The sequence below is a fragment of the Trichosurus vulpecula genome, chromosome 4 (genome assembly GCF_011100635.1).
Source record: "Trichosurus vulpecula isolate mTriVul1 chromosome 4, mTriVul1.pri, whole genome shotgun sequence".
Classification (NCBI taxonomy): Eukaryota; Metazoa; Chordata; class Mammalia; order Diprotodontia; family Phalangeridae; genus Trichosurus; species Trichosurus vulpecula.
Window position 1 is genome coordinate 384,996,521 of NC_050576.1, and position 26,796 is coordinate 385,023,316.

Here is a 26,796-nt window from a genome sequence, read left to right on the forward strand (position 1 = left end):
TCTGGAGAACTCTATATTAAACACCTAATCTTAGCCAAAAGGGTAAGAGGTAATACAGGGCCTTTGTATCCTAAATGAGCCCCAGCTCAAGTATTATGTCTAGACATTAACACCAAAAATTAAAGGGAAATACATTAGTAGCAATAATAGGCCCTTCTAGGATTTAATTTTTGTTGAAATTATTTGGAGTATTAAATATTTTGATAAATAATTTAATTAACATATTCTCTGTGGCATCATGCAAAATTACAGGTTTAAAGTGAATTTAAAATATAAGAAGCACTTGTATAAACATTCAAATGGCAATAAGAGAAATTATTTCTCTGAAATCTCAACAGCTGGCTTCATTTTCCTTGTTTTGTTTTTATTTTATTTAGTCAGCCATTGTCTCATCTATAGCTCAACACAGCGACTATACACACCTATGTTTATGAAACACAAATAATTTCATATTTTGTTGATTTCCCTCAGTTTAAAGTACTGGTATGTCATCCAGAAGGAATGGAAAACTTATAAACTCCTAATATTTAAGGAATTTGAATGTCATTGTAACCCAGGCTCAGAAGCTTCTATCCCAAACCTATTCACACTAACAGGCTTAGTTTCAAGGGGCAAATAGCTACTTTTCCCTTCAGTGCTCTAATGCAAGCCCTGAGGGTTTGTGGTTATCTTTCTAATGTTATTCCTAATGAGTTCCCACTAGTGTGCTCCCCTTTTGATTATCAATTGATATCAATTAGCTAGAAAGTCTTAATTAGGTATTAGAAATGAGCATCTACTAAGGTAGTATTAAAAAAATGGGATTGAAACATCCTTGCCAGAGGATAGAATTTATACTCTTTAGCCAATCCTAATATAGCTTATATCATCTCATTTAATCTAATGGCTTTCATTCCCCAAAATTGATTAAGAACTATTTTATATCTAATTTAATGATTTTTAGTGATTGAGTGAGTGATTTAATAGAAGTCTCACCTGATAAATGTATGAGAATGTAAAACATCTTGGTAGTTATTTTAATTCATATAGGGGTACTTCATTGATTCATTCAATCAATACTACCACCACCATTACACCAGACAAAATAGTTTGTATTCATTTTGTATATGTTTTGACTTTCCTTATTTTTGTTCATATTGCAACTCCCACCCAACAGAATTAGAGTATAATTTCCTTTAGGGGAGGAACCATTTCATTTTTTGTCTTTGTCTTCCCAACACCTAGCACAAAGTAGATATTTAATAAATCTTGTTATGTGAATGAATGGCTCTATCTTTTTTGACATAATGGAGAGCTCTCTTCAAAATTTTACTGTAATGTTTCATTTTAGAATGAAGGTGACTTTGCTTCCCAATGGCCATGTCAGCAGAGAGCATGTTTTGTCAGATTCTACCAAGCTGAAAATGCTTAGAGTAAAATTATGGAGGAAGAGTCATTATCTAAGATTCGGCCTACCTAATTAAATAGTGTATCATCACTACCACTAGGCTGGCTGCTAAGTCAGGAGTTATTTGGCCATGGCAACTCAAGAAAAAAAGAAAAATTGAAAATGGCCTTAATTCCTATATATTACACCTCTACTGCAGTAGTGCAGAGCGGAAGCAAAGAAGTACTGATAGAAGTTGCAGATAAATAGAAAGATGACTTACACTCTTTCCTGAATAGAGTAAATAAAGGAATTGGTAGATTCAGTGTTATCATATACACAAAAGCCCTAAGAAAAATCTCATCATGGGATATGTGATAATATCAGGAACATTGCAGAGTTCCAGATGACAATAATTTAAAAAAGACCACAACAAAGATAATTGGAGCTCAAACACCAATATCTGATGCAGAAAATCAAGACATGGAGAAATCCTATGATAAACTAACAAGATCCTCCAAACTGAGGGTGGGGAACCTGGGGCCTCGAGGCCACATGTGGCCCTCTAGGTCCTCAAGTGCATCCCTTTGACTGAATCCAAACACAGAGTAAAGTTTTAATGCAGTCAATGGGCCTCATTTGAAAGACCTGGAGTGCCTCATGTGGTCTCAAGGCTGCAGGTTCCCCACCCTTGCTCCAAATTGTGGTGACTTAGAAAGGCATGATTACATGGAAAGAAGGCTTGATTTGGAATCTCAGGACAATCATCTTAGCTCTTGTTTTTATTAGCTATATGACTTTGTACAAATCACTTAAATTATTTGACTTTCAGTTTCATTATCAGCAAAATGAGGTGATTGAACTAAATGAACTCTCTTTTCCTCCCAAATCTAAATCCATGATATTATCTATGACTTTAATGCAAGTGTATATACAAGAAAGAATGCTAAAATAATAAGTGAGAAAAAATGCTTCAAAGTTTAGAGACTACTCCAAAGTAAACCTATGTCTCAATGATTTCTTTAATGAGAGAGGTAATGATAGAATTAGGCTGTATTGGATGTGGTAAGCACAACAATTGTAGCATAAAACAATTAAATTGACTATACTTTAGCAAATAGGAAACTGATGGTTACTAATGTGACTGTCATATCAGAATCAGCGTACAGACCCTGTGCTATCTGACAGAGCAAAAACACAAATCAACGTCACATTAGATATAAAGATACAAATGAGAAGATATTGCTTATAATTTCAGCAATTATGACTTATTCAAATAAGCTACTGCTTTCAAAAATGGAAAAGAGATCAAGGAAATGATACTGACATGGATGATCATTATGCCCTATAGGAGTTTACATAACATAAATCATTTGCCACAATGAGAAAACCCAAAGAGCCTAGAAACCACCTCAGCCAGCATATATTTTGGATTGTGTTGTCTCCAGCTAAGGTTATACCAGCTTGGACTATAAATTCATTTGCAAACATTTACCAAGAAGGCATTGGACTAGTATGACTTGTTACTGGATCACAAGGTAGCAGTAAATATGAGTCTTTGAAAATTTTAATGTAACGTCCATCCAATCCAGAACATTTTAAGAACATTTATATATGAAACTGGAAAGAAGACAACAGACAAAAAATGCATCGAATCTATTTCTGTCAGCATATTCATCATCAACAATAGAATTATCACTTAGACTCTGATGACTTAGTCCACATTATGCCATGTGAGGAAGTGAGTCTATAATGAGTGCATACAGAAAAATCCCTTGTAGAAGTAGAATTATTTGAAAAGCACTAAAGTGAGAGTTCGTAGCCTGGGGTTGGTGAACTTTTATCAAGTAGATTTTGGAAACTACAATAGTAATTTAATTTATTGTTCAGTCATTTTATTCATGCCCAATTCTTTGTGACCCCATTTGGATTTTCTTGGCAAAGATACTATAGTGGTTTGCCATTTCCTTTTCCAGTGGACTAAGGCAAACAGAAGTCAAGTGACTTGCCCAGGGTCACATATCTAATGAGTGTCTGAGGCTGAATTTGAACTCAGGCCATATGACTCCAGGCCTAGCTTTGTCCACTAAACCGCCTACTTGTCTATCAATTTAATATATTCATTTTATTTTAATCCAATGTATTTTATGAATTTAAACATATATATGTGAGTGTGTGCATGTGTGTGTATGTGTCTGTATTCTGAGAAGCAATGCACAAGTTTCACTAGACAGCCAGAGGTTTAATCACAAGATACAAGGAAGTTAAGAAACTATACACTAAGGAATCAATTTTCAAGACATTTGAAAGATGAAAATATTCTGAATAATTTGAAAAGTCATAGATGATATTATTACTTTAAAAAGGATATAGACATCAAGAGGCTATCAGTAACTCCTAACCCATATTCCCATTTAATTATAACATCTCCAGTTCCAGAACTGAGTAGGTACTGCATTGCATTTAAGAAACCAAAGAACTCTTTCAGTGATTCTAATCTCATCCATGACACAAAAAAATCACCTTTAAAAATTAATAACAGTATGTAGGTGATGCTAAATGGCTATAGATTGTAATGTATCCTGATCTCCAAACAATTAAAATTGCGGGTAATCCAAAGAAGAATATACAGGTATATTGTTACAAATTCATCTGGAGCAAATTTCCAATGAAAATTAGCTTGCAGTATGTTATAAAAAGATGCTATGCAGTAATATATTTAATATATGAAAAACAATAAGAAAATGAGTATACCAATTATATTAAAGAGGGAGGAATGACATAGGGTCAAGTGAAGTATTGCATAGGTACCCAAAGGATGCTACAAACTTTGAGGAAGGTCTCCATTATATTGAGTAGATATGTCTTATGGAAGACAAATGGGAAGAAATTGACAAGAATCATGTAGGATACAAAGATCTGAATTGTGGTCTCCACTACTGAATAGACTAACCACATTAATTAGTCACATATCCTTTAAAGTATGAAAGCTAGCCATGGAAGCCGTCAAAAATTTTTCATTAGAAGAACATGGTAAAAAGACATTTTAGGAATCATATTCTGGTAATAGCACAGAAGGATTTTTTTTTTTGTGATAAATTGAAGGCAAGAAAATCAATGAGGAGTCATGAGATGAGATCATACAACAGTATATCATGGTAGAAATATATAAAAAGGGACTTTTGCAAAAATCATCATGAAGGAATGTTGGAAAGTGTTCACTGCCAGAATCTAAAGAATGAGAATTAAAAAGATGTGAAAAGGTTACAAGAATATTTAGAGCCTGAATGACTGCAAGAATGCTGGCACTATCAAGAGAAAAAAAACCAGTCCTGAGTGAAGGTGGGGGGAGGTGATGAATTCCATTTTAGAATTGTGTGATATGTTGTACTAAATCTCTAAAGTCTGTTTCAACTCAATAACTCTAGAATTCTGAAACAATGTAGTTGTCTGGGAGCTTAATAGGAGTATAATATCACAATGTACTATTTCTTTTGGCATCTTACACATCGAAACACCTTGAATATAATTGACGCTTAACAAATACTTATTAAATCCAGTGTTGACTTTGAAATAATAATGGGGCATCCAACTGAGAGTGTTCAACAGTTGTTTAAAGGTACTTCAGAAATGAGTGATGAATTCTGTACCTCCTTAGTCAAAATTTCAAGTCTAGGACTCCCTAACTTTTTACCAGGATTTTTAAAAAATCCAGTATGTATTAATACTGTACATAACACATAACAATGCTCAATGATTATGCTAGAAGGTTTAAGTCTACTTTGTTTATGACAACCTAAAGATTTTATACAGTTAGAAGGAAGGAAGCTAGGAATTATCGAGATTTTGAAAGTAACTTAAACTGATAAATTTGTCCTTCAGTAGAATAAGGGAAAAGATTTATGTAGACACCAAAATTTTACAAATAAAATAAGACTCACTGATACATTAAAGTGAACACTTATTTGATATGCTATATTTTTCAAATTTGCAGAAGTCAATTTTTCTGTGCACAATCTTAGTAATCCAATATCTAGATGATTTTTCTCAAAGCAAATGGCAGCTTCTACCCATTCTCAGTTATGCTCATGAGGATACAGCACAATTTGAAATTCATCTAATAGGAAATTTTAAAATCTCCTATGCCAATTTTACTGATAAACAGTCTTCAGTGAGGAGACAGTGATACTCAACATCAACTCACATTTTCTTATGTAATTATGATGGCTAAACTCAGAAAATATTAATACTTAAAGAAATAAAGACCTTTTAATGTCATAATAAATTATGGCAAACAATTGTGTTGTCAATTCTGTGATAATTCTATATTAATCTTTTTTCTTCATAGACGTAGACATGTCATTTAAATATCAAATATCTTTAGTGGCTCCCATTAGTATTAAGTAATATTAACTCCTTTAACTAGCATTCAAAATCTTTCACAGTCTGGAATTACTGTACCTTTCCAGCCTAATCGCATATTATCTCCCCCCCATCTATTCCAGTAAAAATGAACTACATTTTGGCCTCTAAACATGCCTTTTATTCTTTCACTTATATGCATTTTACTTATATCGCTCCTTATGCTAGCAATACCTTCTCTTTGCCTTACCTGTTGCATTCCTAAGTATCCTTTAAAGTGCATCTCAAATTCTACCTTCTTATTCTTCCCATTTTCTTGGTTAACAATGGCCTTTTATCTCAGATTTCACATAGGTCTGGCTATCTCTAATGGTCTTATCATGTATTATTATGGATGATCACTATCTGAGTTGGTGTTATCCTCATATAAAAATGTAAATTTTGTGAAGGTATGATTTAGCTACACTTTGTATTTTGCCCAGAACCTTTCACTGTTGTACACAAAACTGGTCCTTAAAATTTTTGTTGAATGAATGAATGAATTCTAATAATTTTTTTCAGTTGAAGTTTTTTTATCTACTCATTACTGCCTATCAGTTAATGATACTGTGCTTGAATTCCAAACATATGTGAGAATTTCACACATCTTGCATTTCCCAGCAGGGACTTAAGCTTAGTCAATATTTTCATATAATGACAGTTGGCAGAGTACAAAGTGCCTTAATTAAGCCAACAAGTTATTATCCTTTATAACAGAAGTGTAAACAGGATGCTGATTCATAAATTTGCTAATTGTTCTTCCCTGATGCCAAACTAGTTCAGTTCACATTTAGTTATAAGATACATACATCTATGAAATCAGAGGGAGTAAATCAAAACATGCAGTTCACTTTATGTGGTTTTATAATTACAATAACTAACGTTAAGCTAGAGTTTCACAGTAACAAAGTGTTTTCCCTAAATCATTTCTTTTGATCCTTACAACAGTCCATGAGGTAACTAATATAAGCACTTCCATTTGTATATGAGGTAACTAATATAAGCATCTCCATTTGTATATGAGTTCAGTGATTCCAGTCAGTGGTAAAGGTGGGACTTGGACCTATAGTCTCTAATTCCAGATCTGAACATTTTTCCATTATAGCAGGCTACCTCTCACTACACATTTTCTTAAACTTGGCTCAACATAGTACATACCAACCAATGAAAATTAGCATTTCCTCATCCCCATTTTTAAGTATCAACCATATTTTTTATTCCTTTGGCACTCATTTTTCATTCATTACTTGTTGCCTGTGTTTTCAAATTGATGCTCCTAAATAAAGACCAAAATGCAAACAAATTAGAATATTGATCCTGAGGTATAAGTAGCTAGCCAGTTTTCCATCAGAAAATCATTATTGCATTTAAGAATCTTGGATGACTTTACCACTATGCTACTATTCCAAGAAAATATTAATTTTATTCTTAAGCACTGCACATATATGTATGCATATGTTTGAGTGTATAGTATATCTATATATGCAAGAAAACTAGTTAAATGTCTGTTATAAGAATAAACTTGCTAATACATTAAAAGAAAATATCACCCTTTATTCTTCATATAAAGTCTTTTGAAACCCTTTTTAGTCAATGCCTATGAGAAGAGTAACCTCTAATTTGAGAACAAAAGTAGGGGAGTACAATTAAAGAAGAAACATCTCAAATATATAAATACATCTACCTGCATTAGTTTCATGTTACTGCTCAAAGGTAGGAGGTCAAACTGACCCCAATGAGTATTGGATGAAGGACCAAACTGGTACAGGAATAGAATAACTTCACTTAAATCATGTCCTTAAAGAGGCCTCTTGTTTAGACTTAAAAACAAATGAACATCTGTTCTCCTCAGTTTAGCAAAACAAGCTGTTCTTGTACCTGATCAATCCAAGCCCCTGGTTTAGCAAGTGAATTGTGCAATGCACCATAAATAAAGAAGTAACACACATCATTCCAAATGCAAAGTACTGAACATGCTTTGCTTCCTCCTGTGTGTAAGTGGATCAGAGAAAACTATGATTGGCTCCATTGACCACAACCATTATTTCAGCCCCATCACGTAGCCAGTCCCATGTGAGGGAATAGTTCTCAATGTTCTTTGTGGGAGACAGCACTAGAGTGACTTTGGGCAGAGCTGGGGTTATGTGTCTAGAACAACTAAGGAAGATGCCTGGAAGAACAAACACCGCTCATCGTTAAAACAAAATGCTATCAAGAGAATGGCATTGCTTGGGAAATGGAGCTTACTGCAGATTTCCTGCTAAGACATTTCTAATTTAGTGTTTCATTTTAATCCATTTATTGAATAAATAGGATGTTGTTATATTGCACAATCAAAATGAAATGGTGATGCCAGTTTTAAATAAGGGAACTTGAGAGCATTGTCATGTAAATTCTTAGCAGATGCTGTGAATTCATTTTTATTTGCATAGCTGTATCAGCTAATCCCAAGAGCTGAAGTATAATTTAGCATTCTTTTTGTTATTCAGCCACCATATTGTCTGGCATGAGGGAACCCCTGCTTAATTACATGAAGTGCATGAATGAATACCATAGGATTAAGATAATATCTCCTAGCGATTTGCTTTTTCTCCAGGGATTTGAATTCAGGTGCCTCGGAAATGGTGATTATAATGGAAGTGAAACCTGTATACACTGTGGTAATTCAAATCTGTCACATTAAACATTCCAAATTTCAACATATCACCTATGGTCAAAAGTCCCTGAATGATAATGAGCATATATTAGCATTTTGGAACAAATAGCTAAAGATAAACAGAAAGACAGACAGATGACACAGAGATAAAGATTAGATGAGGAGAAATGTATACAGATGCATCTCTCTGTATAATTTATGTATTTATGAGTGCACTTCCAGTAAAACTCAGGAAATCAAATTTTTGTCCCTAGGAGGGATTTCATAGCTGCTAAATGCAACCACCTCATTTTACATATAAGGAAAATGAGGTACTTATAAATTAAGTGCCCAGGTTCACAAAGCTAATCAGTGTCAAAGGCAGGATCAGAATGTAGGTCTCCTTACTCTTGAAACAACGTGCCTTTGATTATAGCTCATTGTTGCTCACATAACTTCTCTATCATTTTTAAGACCTTGTGCAGTATCAGAGACATGTAGGTAGACAATGAATGGTAACAACTATGATGAAGAATTTCATTTCTAAGGAGAAAATAGACATAGATCTTTTCTTAAATGAGCCAGCTAACTAACATTTAATAAATGCTAGTTGACAGGCAGACTAATGAGTTGTAAGAAGTGAAGTCGTTATTTGCAACCAAAAGTTGGTGATTCCGGGCTAGAGCTCAGGACAAAGACTGGAGCTTTAGATTTGGGAATTATCTGGGCAGGGAATAAAATTTAATTCATAAAAACTGATGAAATCCTAGAGAGAAAAGAAGAGAAAGCCTTGGGGACAATCAGAGATGGGGTAGTACAAAGATATTCATCCAGCAAAAGAACTGAGAGGGAACAGAGGAGAAATCAAGAGAGAGAAGTATGAAAACCCAGAGAAAAGAAAGAAGTATCTAGAAGGTGCTCAACAGTTTAAAATTCTACAGAAAGGTGAAGACAGTTAAGCAATAAGAAAAGGCCACCACATTTAGCAATTAAGAGACTAGAGGAACTGAAAATCTTTTGAAGTCATCTAGTTAAACTCTTTCATTTGACAGATGAGGAAACTGGGTCCCATAGAGGTTAAATGCCTTGCCCAACAGCACAAGGGTAAGTAGTGACTGAGCTGGGATACCCTGTAATATTGGAGAAAGAGGATATTGGTACCATTTTCCATGTGTATGCCTAGGCCCTGGAGACAGCCAGGTGGCTCAGTGGATAGAGCACTGGGCCAGGGGTAAGGAAGACTTGAGTTCAAACATGGCCTCAGACACTCACCAGCTGTTTGACCCTGGGCAAGTCCTTTAATTTCTGTTTGCCTTAATCTACTGAGAAGGAAATGGCAAACCACTCTAGTATTTTTGCCAGAAAAACCTGATATGGGGTAACAAAAAGTTGAATGTGACTGAACAACTAAACAACAAAAGCCAAGGCCCAGAAGGGACAATTCTGCATTTAACCTATTTCAGTTATATTCAGTTCAACATATAGTTTTCTCAGGGTCCAGTATGCACACATGCTATGTTGGATTCCGTAGAGGTACAAAAGATGAGTAATACAGCCTCCGCTTCCAAGGAATGTATATTCTAGTAAAGAGGATAAGTATTTAAATAACTAAAAATAATATAAATGCCACAAGAGGAGTATAAACCACAAAATATGGAGGTTCAGAGAAGGAAAATTAACAGACCCAGTCTGGAACATCAGGGAAGAATTAATGGAGAAACTATTGACATTTTCCTATAAGGAAAGACAAAAGTTCAATAAGTGGAAATTTAAGTGGGAGGACAGTAAGGAAAGACAGTAGAAACAGTAAAACCAACAGCCCAGAAGAGAGAAAGAGTTGCACACTATTAGGAACAGTGAGAAGGCTTGGTTAGCTGTTGAGCAGAATACATAAGTAATCAGTAAACACGTATTTATTAATTGCCTTATATGTTTCACGCAGTGTGCTAAACGATAGGTGAGGAAGCTTAAAATATAAGTTGGGACCTTACTGTGAAGAATTTTGAATGCGAAGCTGAAGAGTTTTGACTTTTCTTTGTAGAAAGATAAAGGGGTCATTGAATATTTTGAGCAGAGAAATAGTATGATTAGAATTATGCGTTAGGAAATTAATCTAGCAGTATCATAAAGGATGGATTAGATTTGCAAGAGGCCAGCATTCTGGTACAGTCGATCTCGTAAATGGATAAGCCAAAAAATGCAATTATTTAATCCCATGTTCCTTTGTTAGAGGAAAATTTCTATATGCACTTGAAGTGTCTCTAAGAACATCATTCACTTCTATAGGTGTAACATAACCACTAAAATGCTTTTAGAATGATCATTGTCATGATGGTATTATCAGCTCTGCCTCCCTACTGCCTTATTAAACATCTTGCCTTTTTTGGTGACTACATGAACAGTTATTCCAACAATATTAAAGGTGGCAGTGACAATGAAAATAAAGATGATTATGGTAAATGGGTACATTGTGGAAAGAAAGACATACCTGTGCTGAGTTTTAGTGGAACTATCAAATCATAAAATGGTCCACAAACATTATGGAAAATGATTTGGTCCTAGAAATCTCACTATTCATTTTATATCTCAAAGACAGAAATATGGGTAACATATTCAAAATAATAGACACAAAAGTATTTGTAGGAGTAATTGTTGTGGTAGCAATGCATGGGAAGCAAAATCTGTGCCCAACATTTGCAAACTATCTCAATCCATTGTGGGCTATAAATGTAACGGAATATTATTACACCATAAAAATGAGAAATATGAAGAATTCATGGAAACCTAGCAGGACTTTATGAATTGATGCAGAGTGAAGTGGACAGATGCAGGAAAGCAATTTATGCAATAATGTAAAAGAAAGAAACATTGAAAGATACCAGATGGGCAGCTAGGTGGCACAGTGAATAGAGCACCAGCCCTGGAGTCAGGAAGATCTGTGTTCAAATTCAACTTCAGCCATTTGACATTTATTAGCTGTGTGACCACGGGCAAGTCACTTAACCCCATTTGCCTTGCCTTCTGTTTCAACAATCTGGCTAGCAGCTATTGTGGGAGTGAAAGACCAACACAAGCCCAACAACAAGCACACTACCAGCATGCTGCAAAAGCTCAGGTTCTTTTGACCTGCTTTACTAAGGAAAGCAACGTTAAGGGGTTGGACAATCTCACTTTAATCCAGCATACAAATATCACTCACTTAGTTCAGGCGGGAAAGCCAGCACCTGAACTTCAGAGCAAATACAAACAAATTACAAACAGACCAAATACAATTCATAGTTACCAAGAAAACCAAGTCCGGACATCCAGGAAAGCTGGAGGGCTCTTAACTAAAGCTGCCCGGAGTCTCCACATCAGTGCGCCACCAAGAGTGAGAGCCCTGAGCAAATAGCTCTATCTTCTCTTCTTATACCATTTTAGACATCGAAGTCATCTGAATGACCAGAAGTTAGGCTGCTATGATTGGCTCTGGAGTAAGCACCTCCCCTTAGGACCCTGGAAGCTTCACACCCACATAGGCTTGGTACCTAGTAATTAGGGGTTTCAGGCAAACTTAGGAGCAAAGATCTAATAAGGCCTCCCTTAGTTAGGCCCACCTTGGGCCCCACCTTAGTTACCAATCCACATCCACATAGGTTTAGCACCTAATAGGGGTTTGGGCCTGGGGCATAGAACCTAGTAAGACTCAATGAAATACACTGAATTAATCAAAGGAAACAAAAGCCAAACTCTTCAAGGATCCCCAATACACCTTCCCCCCTCCAAAAAAAATTTATCATACAGGCTTTCTTGAAATGAAAATTTATTGTTTTATAGTCAGAATCCTCTCTTATGTTCTGCTATGCTATTACTTTGTATTTAAGTTGCAATATTTGAGTTTATGATATGTTTTTTTTATTTCCTCTATTCTGTATTTGTGTTCTAGCCCTTGAGTCTAAAATAAAATTAAAAAAAGAAAGATACCAGAACTCTGATCAATGTCATGACTTTAGTGAACTGATCATGGAGCACTGGTATTCCCTCCTTTGGCAAAGATGTCGACTATAAGAGCAGAGTGAGTTGTACATTTTCATATATGGCCAAAACATTTTTATTACCTTTTCTTTGAAGAAGGACTCTATTGAGGGAGAGAGAGTAGGCAGAGTCTTTGTGAAGTGACATTAATGTTTAAAAAGAGTTTCAATACAATATTTATTTAATGTAAATTGACAGATAGACAGATAGATGGATGGATGGATAGATAACATCATGTCTTTCCAGTAGGATATTAGCTTCCTTAGGGTACTACCTGTGTAAACTTGGTCAAGTTAATTAACCTTTCAGAGCTTCAGTTCCTCATCTGTAAAATGAATAGATTGAACTAGATGACCTCCAACCTCACTTCCAATTCTGACTCTATGATTTATAGTAGGGTTAAGCATTCATTTTATCTGGCTTGCTTAGCACAGTGTCTGGCAAGTGATTAATAAATGCTCACGGATTGAATTATATTTACATATGTCACGCAAGATTTTGCACATAGTGCTTGATAAGTGTTTTTTTTTTAATTCAGGAAAAGGACCATAGTACTCCTGTGTAGATGAGTAGGAAATATGACTTTAATATCTGTCATTCCATAATGGTCATGTTATCACATTAATCCTCTGATTTCACTGATTACACTTCTCCCGATATAAGCTAGAGACTAATAGCATCACAGATTTTTGAAATGGAGAACTTTAAGACCATCTAAGGAAACAACTAAGATGAAGAGAGGTTAAGTGACTTGCCCAGGGTAACAGAGCTAGTGGCAGAGGTAAGATTCAAACATCTAGTGCTACTGCCAGAAAGAATGGCATTTTTTCTTGATAAGTGGAGCGAGCAAGCAGCAAATCTATGATCCCTGTATATTGGAAGTAGAATAGGATAATGCATTGAGCACTGAAATTGCAGTCAGAAGGGTCTGGGTTCAAATCCCAACAATGGGCTTGTACCAGTCACTTAACTCTTAAGACTTGGTTTTCTCAGCTATAAAGCCCTAATAATGGTACTTATCAAGGTTGTAGTGGGGGTCAAATGTGATAATATAAAGCAAAGCTTAAAGAGGTATATAAATGGAAGCTATCATTATATCTATGCTAGGGTAGTATTTCTTTCCTATCTGACTTTTTAATATATTCCTATAGGCACATATTTCTGTGTATGAACATAGCAATTAAAGGTACTCTTGGAAAACTAAAGCCAATTATCAACTATCACTAGAAAAGTAAAGACTATGTACTTAAAACACATATATTCTGCCTCTTCTTTCTGTTTTGACCTATTTTGAAGGTTGTCCATGTCTGTGGAGGCAATTCTATATCGATAGGCACACTCTTAGGATTCTTGAGTGTTGTAAAAAAAACAGTAGAAGGGAGAAAATGTGTACATTTTATGGACTAAATATGAGCCAAACGATTTTCAAACCTATAGGCTCTTCCTGGCCATAGGACCTAATGTTTTTTCAAAGAAGAAAAAGAAACATCCCTTTGTCTTTCTTTTTCTGTCTCTGTTTCATTCCTCACCCCTCCACCCACTTTAAATAGGTTTTATTTCCCTCTCAAGCCCAGTTGCTTTCCTTTTCCTTCATACTTCTCTCTGTTTTCATGATGCATGTCAGCCCCGTTGCTAGGCAGCTGTTAGGCTCAGCATACCACTCAGCCTTCAGAATGCTGGAAATTAGCCCTGAATAGCTAGAAAATCACCCACCTGCACCTGCACCATGTTTACCGTGAGAACATGATATGAAGAGGAAACGGAACAGTACTGTGAAGCTAATAAAATGAATCTCTAGTTGAACTTAGCCAGGCAGCTACATTTATTGAATACACACAACTATACTATGCCCAGAGGGGAGTTTTAAAAGGAAGTAGTTGGAAAGGGAAATAAAAACATCTTTATCCCTGTCTTGAACAAGCTTAAAACCAGAGATGTCCCATAGAAAAATGAAGAGATAGCATAAAAATGAAGGAACAGCATTGAAAACAAAAATAAAATATAAACATAACAAATACTCATGCCCACAAAGAATTAATACTTTAGAATGTAAACTTCCCGGAGAGGGGAGGAGTTTAGCAGAGTAATTAGGGCTAGTAGTGTAAGAGCCCTCAAGAATGGGTTTTTTTCCTTGAAAATAATGGGGAAGGAATTTGTATTTAGGAGTCTCCTTTCTGAGTAATTTGAATATTCTGTATATATGTTAGAAGGGAAGAACTTCATAAGATGATTTTAGATTCTTCATGAAGATTTCCACCACTAACCTTGTTGGTCTTTTAAAATAGTTCTTTATAAGATATTATATTTGACCCGAATGTCTCTTGATCCCATGAGAGCAGGGAGATATACTGCTAGGTGAGAACATTTTTTCTTCTCTGGTCCTCTTAAATGGCTAGGTAATGATAGGTAAATATTACAATAAGTGGAAAGAATAATCTCCTGTCATTGAGAAAATAACTTCTGCTTTTTTCATCTCTCCTTTTTAGTTCTTTTTTTAAAGTTTTGTTGATGTGTTCTTTTTTATAGATTGTATTTACATATTACCCCCATTCCCCAAAAGTTACTTGTAACAGGAAAACAAGCAAAACTAACATAGTGACCTAGTCTAAAAATGCATGCAACATTCCACATCTATAGCACCAACAACCCCCCCCCCACAAAACCCTATCCTTTTTAAAAAAAATTGAATTAACGTAAATATATTTTCCTCTCCCTCCCTCTGTGTTTACCCATTGGGGGAGAAAAGGAAAGAGAAAAGAATAGCAAACTTCTTGTAACAAATATGTGTAGTTCAGCAGAACAAACTTCCTCACTGACTCTGTGTGTGTGTGTGTGTGTGTGTGTGTGAAATTCTACATAATAAATCTATCATATCTGTCAAGATGTGGATCATATGTTTTATCATTAATTATTTTTATCATTAATCATGGATATTTATTTCATTAATTATAGTTCTTAACCACTTTCAAAATTGTTTATATTTATAGGGCCTTATAAATTGTTCTCCTGGTTCTGTTCATTTCATTTTTCATCTGTTAATGTCTTCAAATTTTTTTGTATTATTGCAGTTAGAGTATAAACTCCTCTTTTTATTTTGCTTATTTCACTCTATATAAAAGTTCATGAGTCTTTCTATGTCCCTTTCAAGTCCCCCGTTTCTTCATTTCTTATAGCACAAAGATATCCCATCACACTCATATATCATCACTTATTCTTCTACATTCTAATGTTCATTCTTAAACCACCATTTTGGTGTTCTCTGGGCTATGCCTAGCTTTTTCTCATCTTCCTGAAAATGAAGAAAAGTAACATAAACACAGAGGTTAAATAATGGTTCAATTAATGATACAATTTCATTTACTAATTCTGAAATATAGCATATCCATATATCGAGCTAGTTGCTTCATGAACTACTACATTCTTGACATTTAACTTGGCCTATTTCTTTTCTTCTACCATTGCCCTTTTTTTGTTTTGTTTCACATCACCATTATTTCAGAATATATTTCTTTGCGCTCTCTAACCTAGCAAGGCATTTCCTTGTAAGAGTAACTAAAAAATAAAATAAAATAAAATAAAATAAAATAAAATAAAATGAAATGAGGGGGAAAAAGCAATCTAGCAAAACTGACGAAACACATCACCCAAGTCTAACAGTATATGCAATATTCTATAGCCAGTAAGGCTCAACTCTGAAAAGAAGGAAGCAAAATTTATTTTCTCAAATCATCCATGGAGCTAAGCTTCTTGGTCATAAAATTACATAGCATCTGACACTGATTTCTTTCATTTGTCAGTTAGTCAGGATTCTAGTCCTTTCTGCCAAGGCATTGGTCTCATATCATGTCATCATGTTCAATTTCATAGAATGTGTTAGCTGTTCAACTAATTTGTAATTATACTAAATTATATTGAATATGTGCTGTTTCCTATGGATCCTGCTTGGTATACTATCATTTAAGAATTTGTCTATATTTCATCCATAATCAGTCCTTCTATATTAATTCATCAGCTCATTTGATAATAATCAGCTACAAGTCAGTTTAGGGGCAATGTAGTAGATAGATATGGTGTTGGACTTGGAATAAGCAAAGCTTGGGTTCAAATTCTACCTCGAACATTTATCATATGTGACCCAGGGAAGTCTCTATGCCTCTTTTCCCTGAGCTATAAAATTAAGGGAATGGCCTCTGAGGTGTCTTTCAGATACAAATTTATTATCTCCAATACTGTGATCCCAAGTTGTAATCACAGTCCCAAAGAAAGGCTTATGCCCCAATAAGCTTATTAGTTTGATTACCCTTCTACAAATTAAAAATAATAACCTTTTCAAACAGTGGGCAAGTGAACTATTCTTTGATTCCAAGCAGAGTTCTAGAATATATTGTTAAAAGGATGGCTAAACATCCAAAAGAGGAAGGAATGATGATAAGGGCCAGAATAGCTTCATTAAGAACAGACCATGCACTACTAAATTCTTTTTCCTTTTGACATGGTTACAAGACTAGTAGATCAGTGGAACATTTCCCTAGATTTTGTAAAAGCATTAGAGTCTCTCTTGCTATTCTTATGACCTCTTCAACTTTCACCAAAGGTTCCTTCCAGCTCTAAATATATGATTTGAATTTATCATTTAAGTTCTAGTTTTTGTTGATGGTAGTGATTTTAAATGAGCACTAGCTTCTTAAATTTCTGGAAGACATGGTGATGGTGTTAGTGGCTTTCTTTTCCTAGCATTTCTGTTTTATTGCTCACAATCAGTGCTACCCTTTGTAGTCAAAGATGTCACAGTGCTGCTAGTGATTTTTGTCCTTAAATATGTGAGTACTTGAAGACTTCTATGCATAATTAATAATTAATAGACCCTTTTTTCAACATATCTTGAGTTTTTGGGTTGTTTTTTTTTCTTTGAGACCTCATACCATGAGATGCTAAATGAGTGGCTATTTGTGATTTCCTCTTACGAAATCAGATAGCTCTTTTGAAGTTCAAGTTCAAAAGAATGATCCTCTTTCTGATTTATTTACTTTGAGTCTTTGAACAAAAAAACCCAAAGTGTTTGGTAGAATGTGGCATAAAGCCCCAAATCTTGTTTTCTTGCCTGTAGATCAGAATCCATACTGCATCTCTTTGACCTTTATTGCCTAATTTAGCTCACAATAAGGAGATGGATATAGGATATGGACTGGACTGTGATTTCAATAGTTTAAGGAAAGTGAGGAAATTTTAAATTTGAAGTAAGGAAATTCCCTCTATCAATGCAGGTTGATAACTTATCTGAAACTTAGACTCTTAAAGAGTTGCTTAGAGCACTTAGAGTGAATGGGCCAAGATCACATAGACGGTATACATCAGAGACAGGACTTGATTCCAAGCCTTCAACAGCTCTGTATAGGCTTTATTTCATGAGGAAGAAAAGTCACTAGCAATGTGTAAAAGTTCTTTTGGGCTAACAATATCTCCCATTTCTAAATACTCATTTTGTGGGCCTGACTAAACAAATACTATTTGGTTATTGTGATTTTCTTTTTAGTTTCTAAAAGAAAATAATTAGAATGAGACAATCTTGAAGTATCAAAAGAACAATTCAAAAATGAGCTAATGAAGCCTTGAGAGAAAGATTTCATCCCTACCTGATAGGTTAACATTGTGTTCAGTTAGTGGAAGTTTATCACTCATTTTTTTAAAATTAACACTATTTTTAGGGTAAAACTAGATTTAATTTTTGATTAGGTTTATTTGTGATTCAAACTTCAATAAATATAAATTAGATAGTCTTGGAAATGTCACCTCTTCTACTTAAAATTGTTCTCGTTTGCAAAAATCACCTGTCTGAGAAAGAGTTAAATTTTTTTTTGAGATTATCACAGAATGTGAGAGTGGAAAGGGACCTCAGTGGCCATGTATGCCAACTAATGCACAAAGGAATTTCCAGTTTAAAGTATCTGGCAATTGATAATCCAGTCTCTACTGAAAGACCCCTGAGGAAGGTAAACCGCCACTTTTGGAGGCAACTCAAGCCACCTTTGAACACTAATTGTTAGGAATTTTTTTCCTGACAAACATCAAATCTTCATCAAGCTTTTTGCAATTTCTACCCATAGCTTCTATAGTAGCAGTGGATTATTTCCAGCAATATTGTCTGTATTGATTTAATTATTAGTTTTTGACTAAGAGGAGAAGCAGAGTAGGGAAAGGTCAAGGGGGTGTCTATATGTGTAGTGACAAGACTAATGGCAACATGCCCTCACTAGCTAGGTTCTAGTATGTTGGTAGACATCAGGTTTGGATGAAGCATAGCCTAGGGTTCTGGGGCAAGGTAGCTTTAGAGGAGGTAGAAGGTGATTAATTGCTTTCCAACCCAGGTAGCTTCATCTTGGAGGCAATCCTAAGGCTAAGTAGAGCCTGAGGAAAGAGGTAAGGGTCTTTAGCTATCTGGATCCAAAGGGTTGCTATTCTGAATAGGGAGAGTCTGTCAGCAAGATAGTCTCACTGGCTCGTTCCAGGTGGATAACCGGAAGGATGGAACATGATCATTAGATGACTTGATCATTTCCACACAGCTAGTAAATAAGTGTCAAAGATGCTACTAAACCCTAGGTCTCCTGACTTTCCATCCAATTCTCTTTCCACTGTGGGTATTTAAAAAGTATTAAGTTATGCATATACTGTTTCTTACTGTGACATTGTTGCCAGTACCTTTTGGGGACTTGAAAGGTTCTTGGGAGCCCTATATGCCCCAAACATTGCCCAACACCCGCTCCCTACCTGATTGTGAGAAATTCCTGCTTTCCTCACCAACCGAAAAGTGATTACATCCAAAATGAGTAGGAGGTAGAACTCTGATTCAGGACAGTTAAGGAAAGTATCATTTCCATAAAAGAACACTATGTACTCTAGTCATCCCTAGATCATTTCAGCCCATTTCGTATGATTAAGTTGATGAGTTGGAATTTTTCATCCCCTGGCCTCTGGCATATCAGCTTCACTATGTATTGCTTACCCTTTTCTATTTTTATAAGCACTCATACCCAGAGCTTGACACTTGAGTAAAGTCTATATAAAAAGAAGGGATCATGCTGGGATTGACGTGATTTTTTTGCTGACTAAATGATGGAGGCTTTCTTCCCAGAGAAAAGAAAATATTTTTGCTTTTGTTTTTGGTCGTCGGGTACTTATAGAGTTAAGAAAGAAAATGAGGAAACATGCTCATCTAAAAAGCTGAATAGTGTGGTTTTTTCCCATATGCATTATTTACTATACCTGCAGCCTTTGCAATACTGCCCGCCCAGCCCCTCCACCCCCATTCGGCGAATCTCTTATGGATGGTATTTGCAAAATGAAGAGCCATATATCAGTCTTCTATGACTGTCAGTTGGTTTCCGCAATAATAGCAATTCTAGACTCTGAGTAAATGTGGTAAATAAGGATGCGTAGTTGTTTGTTTTTTCTTCTCCTCGCCTAATTCCCCTAAGTGAATTGAAAGGCCTCATTTAGGAGACACCCAATTAACTACAGCTCACATTAGAGACAACTATCAACCATTCTGCAGAAAAGAGCAGAAATCTTCTGTGATGATGATATGTGCTTCCCCCTAAGTTTTGGCAGAACTTCATTCTGGCTTACAGTGCAGTATAACATGATATTGATAAACAGTATAATAGAGTAGCAGAGAGAAAGTTAATGCAGATGCTTTTGGTTTTTTTAATGCACTATTTGCTCACATGCCAGGTGAAATGCCAAAAGGAGGGGGAGATGGAAGAGGAAAGGCTTAACAAAGAGCTATCAATTGGTTGGTGGAATGCTGTGAGTCACTTTTTCTCTATTGATGGAAATTTTAAACTTACATTAATTTCATCTGGAAAAGGTGAACATGAGGGACACGGCAAGTTAAATGATTCTAAAGATTCCATGTTAGTAAATTTAGAGGGAGTCAAGTATACAATATGAGGTGGGCAGAAGTCTTCCTCAGTTTTCAATTGACTCCAACAAGGAAAAGGATAAGCAGAATTTTTGACCACATCCCTTCCAAATGGGCTCTGAAGACATAAGGGTGCAATATGAAGTATGGTTAAAAAGCCCTTTCTTTCTTCGAATGGAGCTACTTAGGTATCTGTTTTTCTTTACATCTTTATTTATATTAATGTGACTGACAGTTTAAAGGAAGTAAGGAGAGAAGTTTTCCAAAGTCTTTACCTTTTCATATTGAATGACTTCCAAATAATAATTGCTTTGTAATAACCATCTAAACAAATTCTACAGATCCAATAGAGCTTCAGGAAATGTTAGTCTCTTAATTTTGCAAATTAAAAAGAAAGTAAGACACCTTGAGATTTGTTTATTATTTTAGTATCATAGGTTCATAGATATAGAGCTAGAAGAGATCTCAGAAGCCATCCAGTCCTATCATTTTACAGACGAGGAAACTGAGACCCAGAGTTGTGACCTGACTTGGCCAAGGTCAGACAAATGCCAAAGGTGAGATTTGGACCCAGGTCCTCTGACTCCGGAGGCAATTCAGTTTTTTTTTTCCTGAATTGAAACACTTTTGTGTATATTGACAGGAAAAGAACAAAGGAATAAACAAAAACCAGAATACCAACAAATCTAAACTGCTAACCAGTAACATAGAGCTATTTACCTTCCAAATTCAACCACTGCTGTTTGGTTTCTTTCTGTGTTGATCAGTCATTTCCTTGATATTTTTTGCAGGTATAAGGCCTTGGCTGATACATTGCTGGGAGAGAAGAAGAAGCTGTCCGCCGAGGAGAAATGTCAGCTTGTGCTTCAACAGTGTAAATTACAAGGCTGGCAGGTTTGTGACCTACAGACAACTAAAATATCAGTTTAAGATTTTAAATGAGTGATCTGAGTTATTTCCGTTGTGGTAAGCTGCCAGAGTGTTATTGGCAAAAAGAGATCCTTTTGATGTGTTGGGCATGGGCAAGACCTTAAATGTATTCCTTGGAAAGGAATCAATCTGTTTGATTTACTGATTTTAGCTATATAGTACACAGCTAACAACCACCAGGTAGCTAGAAGAGGGAAATCAAAGGGCTCTCTTTCATATAAAAGGCTGAAGTTAGGAGAGTGCAATTAAACTTGCATGGTTCTCCTGTGAACTTTGTTGCTAAAAGCTTTTCAGCATACCACAAAGTTAGCACAGAGTCTGGAAGCAATGGCTATGTAGATTAACTTTGATTTATTCACTCTTAATCTCACAAGCATTACATAGAATTACATCTAATTCTTGTTAGTGATTTACCTGGACTTTGCACTCTGATTCTGTCTGGATTTGCCCCTACCTCGGCCATTGACATTTGACCTCACTTGAAGGTAAAAGCTTTAAGGAAGGAAGAGCATAGCTATGTTCTGTGGTAGGTATATAGCTTGGAGCTATATGTAGCATCCTAGTAATAGGAGAGGCATGGGCTATGGAAATGAACTTGGAAACCTTTCTCCATGAGAGAAAAAGATAGCTTTGAGGAAGGGAGGAAAGAGGGAGGAACAGATAGCCAAAATGCTATCAATTAAAATGCATGTTTGCTAAAAGCAGTTCAATGAATGTACAGTGGAAAGACTGTTGGAAGTAGAAGACAGAAAGTGAACTCCCACAAGTGATATTCACGACCTCTATGACCTTGGGGAGGTAACTAAACTTCTCTTGCCTGTAGCTTTCTCATCTGTAAAAATGAAGAATTGGACTTGGTGAACTCTGGCTTCCCTTATAGGTCTAAAATTATGACTTCATTATAGTATCCAGTATAATCAGAGAAGAAATAAAGCTTAATGCTGCTAGTTTACTGATCTCTAAACTACCTCATCAGTTTGTTGCAAGCATCCGATGGCATATTGTATGTAAAGTGCTTTGTCACCCTTAAAGCTCTATAGAAATTTGAGCTATTTTTAGAATTACATTCTTCTTGTATAAGTTTGATATACCTCAGCAAGAAATGGCCCTGAGACAAGTTGCTCTCCCAACATTGTTCTTACATTCCTGGTGTTTGGGGAACTATGGCACAGGTAGTTAAAAATGGCTTATTTTTTTGGTTATTAAATGCAAAATCAATCATTTAATTATTATTATTATAGCTATGAAAACTGTTAACATATTATTATTAACAAAAGTTAATACTTTGTGGTTTGTAAAGTGTTTTAGCTACGTAGCCCAGTGAATAGAATGTTTGCAAATTCTTTGCAGCTTGCTGGCACAGGTGATAGAGAGCTAGACATCAAATTGGGAAGACCTGTGTTCAAACCCTTCCTTTTGCTACCTTTGTGACCCTGGGCAAGTCATTTAACCTCTCTCTACTTTAGTTTCACTCAACTCTAAAATGTAAATAATAATACCCATCTCCCAGGGTTCTTTTAATAGTATTTTATTTTTTCTAGTTACATGTAAAGACAATTTTCAATGTTCATCTTTGGAAAGATTTTGAATTCCAAATTTTTCTCCCTCCTTCTCCTCCCCTATCCCCAAGACAGCAAGCAATCTGATATAGTTTATACATGTGCAATAATGCAAAACATATTTCCACATTAGTCATGTTGTGAAAAAAGAAACAGAACAAAAGGAAAAAACACACACACAAAATGAAAATAGTATACTTCGATCTGTATTTAGACTCCATAGTTCTTTCTCTGGATGTAGATAGCATTTTCCATCATGAATCTTTTGGAATTGTCTTAGCTAAGAGCTAATTTTAATTGAGCATCACACGGTGTTACTGTTACTGTGTAAGATGTTCTCCTGGTGCTACTCACTTCACTCTTTCCAGGTTTTTCTGAAATCTACCTGCTCAACATTTCTTATAGCACAGAAATATTCCATTACGTTCATATACTACAACTTGTTCAGTCATTCCCCAACTGATGGGCATCCCCTCAATGTCCAATTCTTTGCCACCACAAAAATATTTTTTGCTATAAATATTTTAGAATTCTATAAATATTTTATAAATATTATTGTTATAAATTTTTTAATATAAATATTTTTATGCATGTGGGTCCTTTTTCCTTTTTATGATCTCCTTCTCAGGGTTCTTTTGAGAATAAAAAATGAAACAACATTTGTAGAATACTATGAAACATTAAAACAATTTTTAAGAATAATTTCACTTAAGAAAAAGTAGTGGCAATAGAGGAAAAATGACAGAAAAGATGCCAGTCTTCAACATCCCAAATAATTTAAAATATAAGTAAAAGTAAAATGACTTAAATATCTGAAGAAAATAAAATAATACTTGATAGAAATGTAATGTTCTTAATTTCACAGTCATTAAAGGCGAATCAGATATCTTTAGAAAAGGAAGATTTTTGCTTAAAGTTTATTGAGTGCAAAAGATTATAATTTGGAGGGTTGGTAGAGTCAGGAGAAACACAAGTGAAAGCTAATTGATGGGGCAGAAAAAGAGGACAGTATTTGAGGAGTGAACTGAACATATGGCTCAGGATTGCTGCAGAAGAGGCTGAAGCAGTCTTCGGATATAGACAAAAATGGAGGCGAAACAAGATTGATAGTAACACACTAATCTCTCAGTGACACAGAAGCAAGAACCTAGATTTTTGAGCACAAATGAGTAATAGTTTAATTGTCTGTGCCACCTAATCCCTTTCTTCGTTATCTTTTTTTGACTAATCATGGAATCTGAACCTTAAATAACAGTCTGAGGGAGGAAGCTCACACAGTCAGTAGTTGTCATGGATGCACAGCCCTACCAGAGGAATGTATAAAAAAGGAAAGCCAAAGGGAGGAATTACTAACGTAGGGTGATGTCAGCTAACAAAGCTGGGGTGGAGTGAGGGAGGGGTGGAGGAAGAGGATGTCAATGCTATGAACAGAATCACAATCAGTGACACAAGATGTGGTATTCTAATAAAGAACCTTTTTAGCCAACTCAGGAGCTAGCACTAATTCTTTCAACTGAATCATTGCTGGAATAAAAGAAGTCATTTGAGAGGAGCTCGTGAATAAGTTAAAACTAAGACCGCCTCCTTGCTACTTCCTTCCACGCTCTCACCCTTCAAACAACCCTCCCTCGCCCCTGCACCCATTCCCAGGCAAGAGAGTACTAGAAGAGAGGTGTAGTTTTTAACCAACACAAATGAAGTTTGAAATTTAGAAGTCAGGAAAACCTGAAATAACTTCTCTACTGAGGAAATGTCAGGCGATATACTCAACGCCTGACCAGTTATAAAGTCATTCTGAAACCCGTATATATAGTGTAGAAATCATAGCCAGAATAAAACTGGCTGATGAAATGGTGTGCTGTGGGGGGGGGGGGAATCATTACCATTCTGTGTCTCTGCATGTGGCTCAGTTACCTAGAATTACATTTGATGCTATCATTAAATCCAAGTTGGAATCAGCACTCTGTAAAAGGGAATCAAGATAAGCCATGGAAGTGCTGATTTCTATCTCATTTGTACTTCTGATCCACTGGCTAGTTTTATTCTTAAGGTTCGAAAGCATGAAAACCCAAACCCAGAGCTCTGTCTAGGCACAATTATTTTTCTTATAGAAAGGAAGTTCTCCTGGTTACGGTGCAGACCCATGTCTGATGAACAGCTAGCTAGACTTGCTCTATCATTCCTTAACTATAAGTTCTTCAAATTTGTGGCTTATTAGGGAAAGATGACTGTTCACCATTTTTCTTTGATTCTTAATTTAGCAAGAATTTCTTTCTCTTTAGTTTTTCAGAGGAGTTCTTGGGGATGATTGAAAGCATGTGTGTGTGTGTGTGTGAGAGAGAGAGAGAGAGAGGGGTGGTGCAGAGAGAGAGAGGGAGAGAGAGAGAAAGAAAGAGAGAGATGAAGAGAGAGAGAGACAGAGAGAGAGAGAGAGAGAGAGAGAGAGAGAGAGAGAGAGAGAGAGAGAGAGAGAGAGAGAGAGAGGCTTTGGTCCAAAACTGCACAATACTCTGCAGTTACCCAGTGCAGTGAGGCAGCTTGAGAAAGTCATTTCCTTTAGCTATTACTTGGTATTTGTTGGAACTCTTAAGAGTATTAATTTAACCCCCCAGTATCTTGATTCAAAACCCTCTATCACCTTTCATGCACACTGGCCTACTTGTCGCTTCTTACCTACAAGACCATTTACTTCCACCATGCCTTCTTATGCCTGGAATGCTCTTCATCCTCAGCAACATCTTTTAGCTACCTTGACTTCCTTAAAGTCTCAGCTCAAAGCCCACCTTCTGCTGGAGACCTTCCCTGGTCCCTCTACATTCTAGTGGGTTCTCTTCTGACATCACAACCTAAATAATCACTGTGTCTTCAATGTACCTACTTATTTACACATGATCTCCTCCACTTGAATGTGAGCTCCTTGAGGGCAAAAACAGTGTCTTTGCTTTTCTTTGTATCTTCAGTGCTTGGCAGAGTGCCTGGAGCATAGAAAGCACACACAATAAATATTTTTTGGTTAATTGAAAAGCCTTTTCCTCTCTTTATAGAAAATTTGATTTCTACCTTAACTGGACACAAGAATTTGAACTCCATGAATTTCATTCATTTCTTTAAAGGTATTCCAAGTCCTAAAGGCTACTGTTGAGTCCTTAAGATTTCTCACAATTTGTGAGACAATGGTGACATCTTTATTTTTCAGCAGTGTTGTGGTGTGATGGCTCATTATTCAGCCTCCTCTTTGATTCATCAGTCTTTGGTCTGAGGCTACACTGGATAACTCCTGATACCTGTTGCACGTGCTTTCTAATTTCACTTCTACGGCTTACCATGAGGTTTTCAAGACATTCTTTTTATTTGGATAATAGGAACTATAAAATGGATAATGCATGACTTACTTCATTAAAAGTTAACATATGGATAGTTCTATAAAAAAACAAAAAAATCAATATTAACATATGGGATCATAGAATCCTTCAGTTCTAAGTTATTCTCATTACATTCACTCTTGTTAAGTTGTTTTCATTTCTGATTTTATGTCTATAATTCTTTTGAAAGACAAGAATTCTAACTCCTTTCCTTTGTAAGCTAATCCCAGTTATAACCATTCTGGAACACTGCTACAAGGGACTCACAGTAGTCAGAATATGCATCTTCAGATATATAGATGTATAGCATCAGAAGATGTATAGAATCCAAGAAATATAAATTACAATTGTTTTTCCATAGTGACTAGAATACTATTTCTTACTTTTTCACTTCATAATCACAGCTTGGTACAGTTTGGATGCTGGATTTGGAGGCATCAGAACAGGTCTTGAATCCTGGTTCTGCCACATTTGACATTGACCAGGTCATGTCATCTTTCTGGGCCTCATTTTCTCAATCTGCAAAATGATGAGTTAGATAAATAAAGCATTTATTAAGCTTTGTTCCAGGTACCATGCTAAGCACTGGGAGTAAAAGTAAAAGCAAA

At 35.7% G+C, this 26,796-nt stretch overlaps 1 protein-coding gene across 1 annotated transcript in view; it reads left to right on the forward strand.

The window, feature by feature from the left end:
* MYO16 (myosin XVI) overlaps positions 1 to 26,796 on the forward strand; it is a 675,300-nt gene that overhangs the window by 520,503 nt on the left and 128,001 nt on the right. The window contains exon 27 of the mRNA XM_036754583.1: positions 21,129 to 21,231. Coding sequence (XP_036610478.1) covers positions 21,129 to 21,231 — 103 coding nt within the window. The remainder of the gene's footprint in view (positions 1 to 21,128; positions 21,232 to 26,796) is intronic.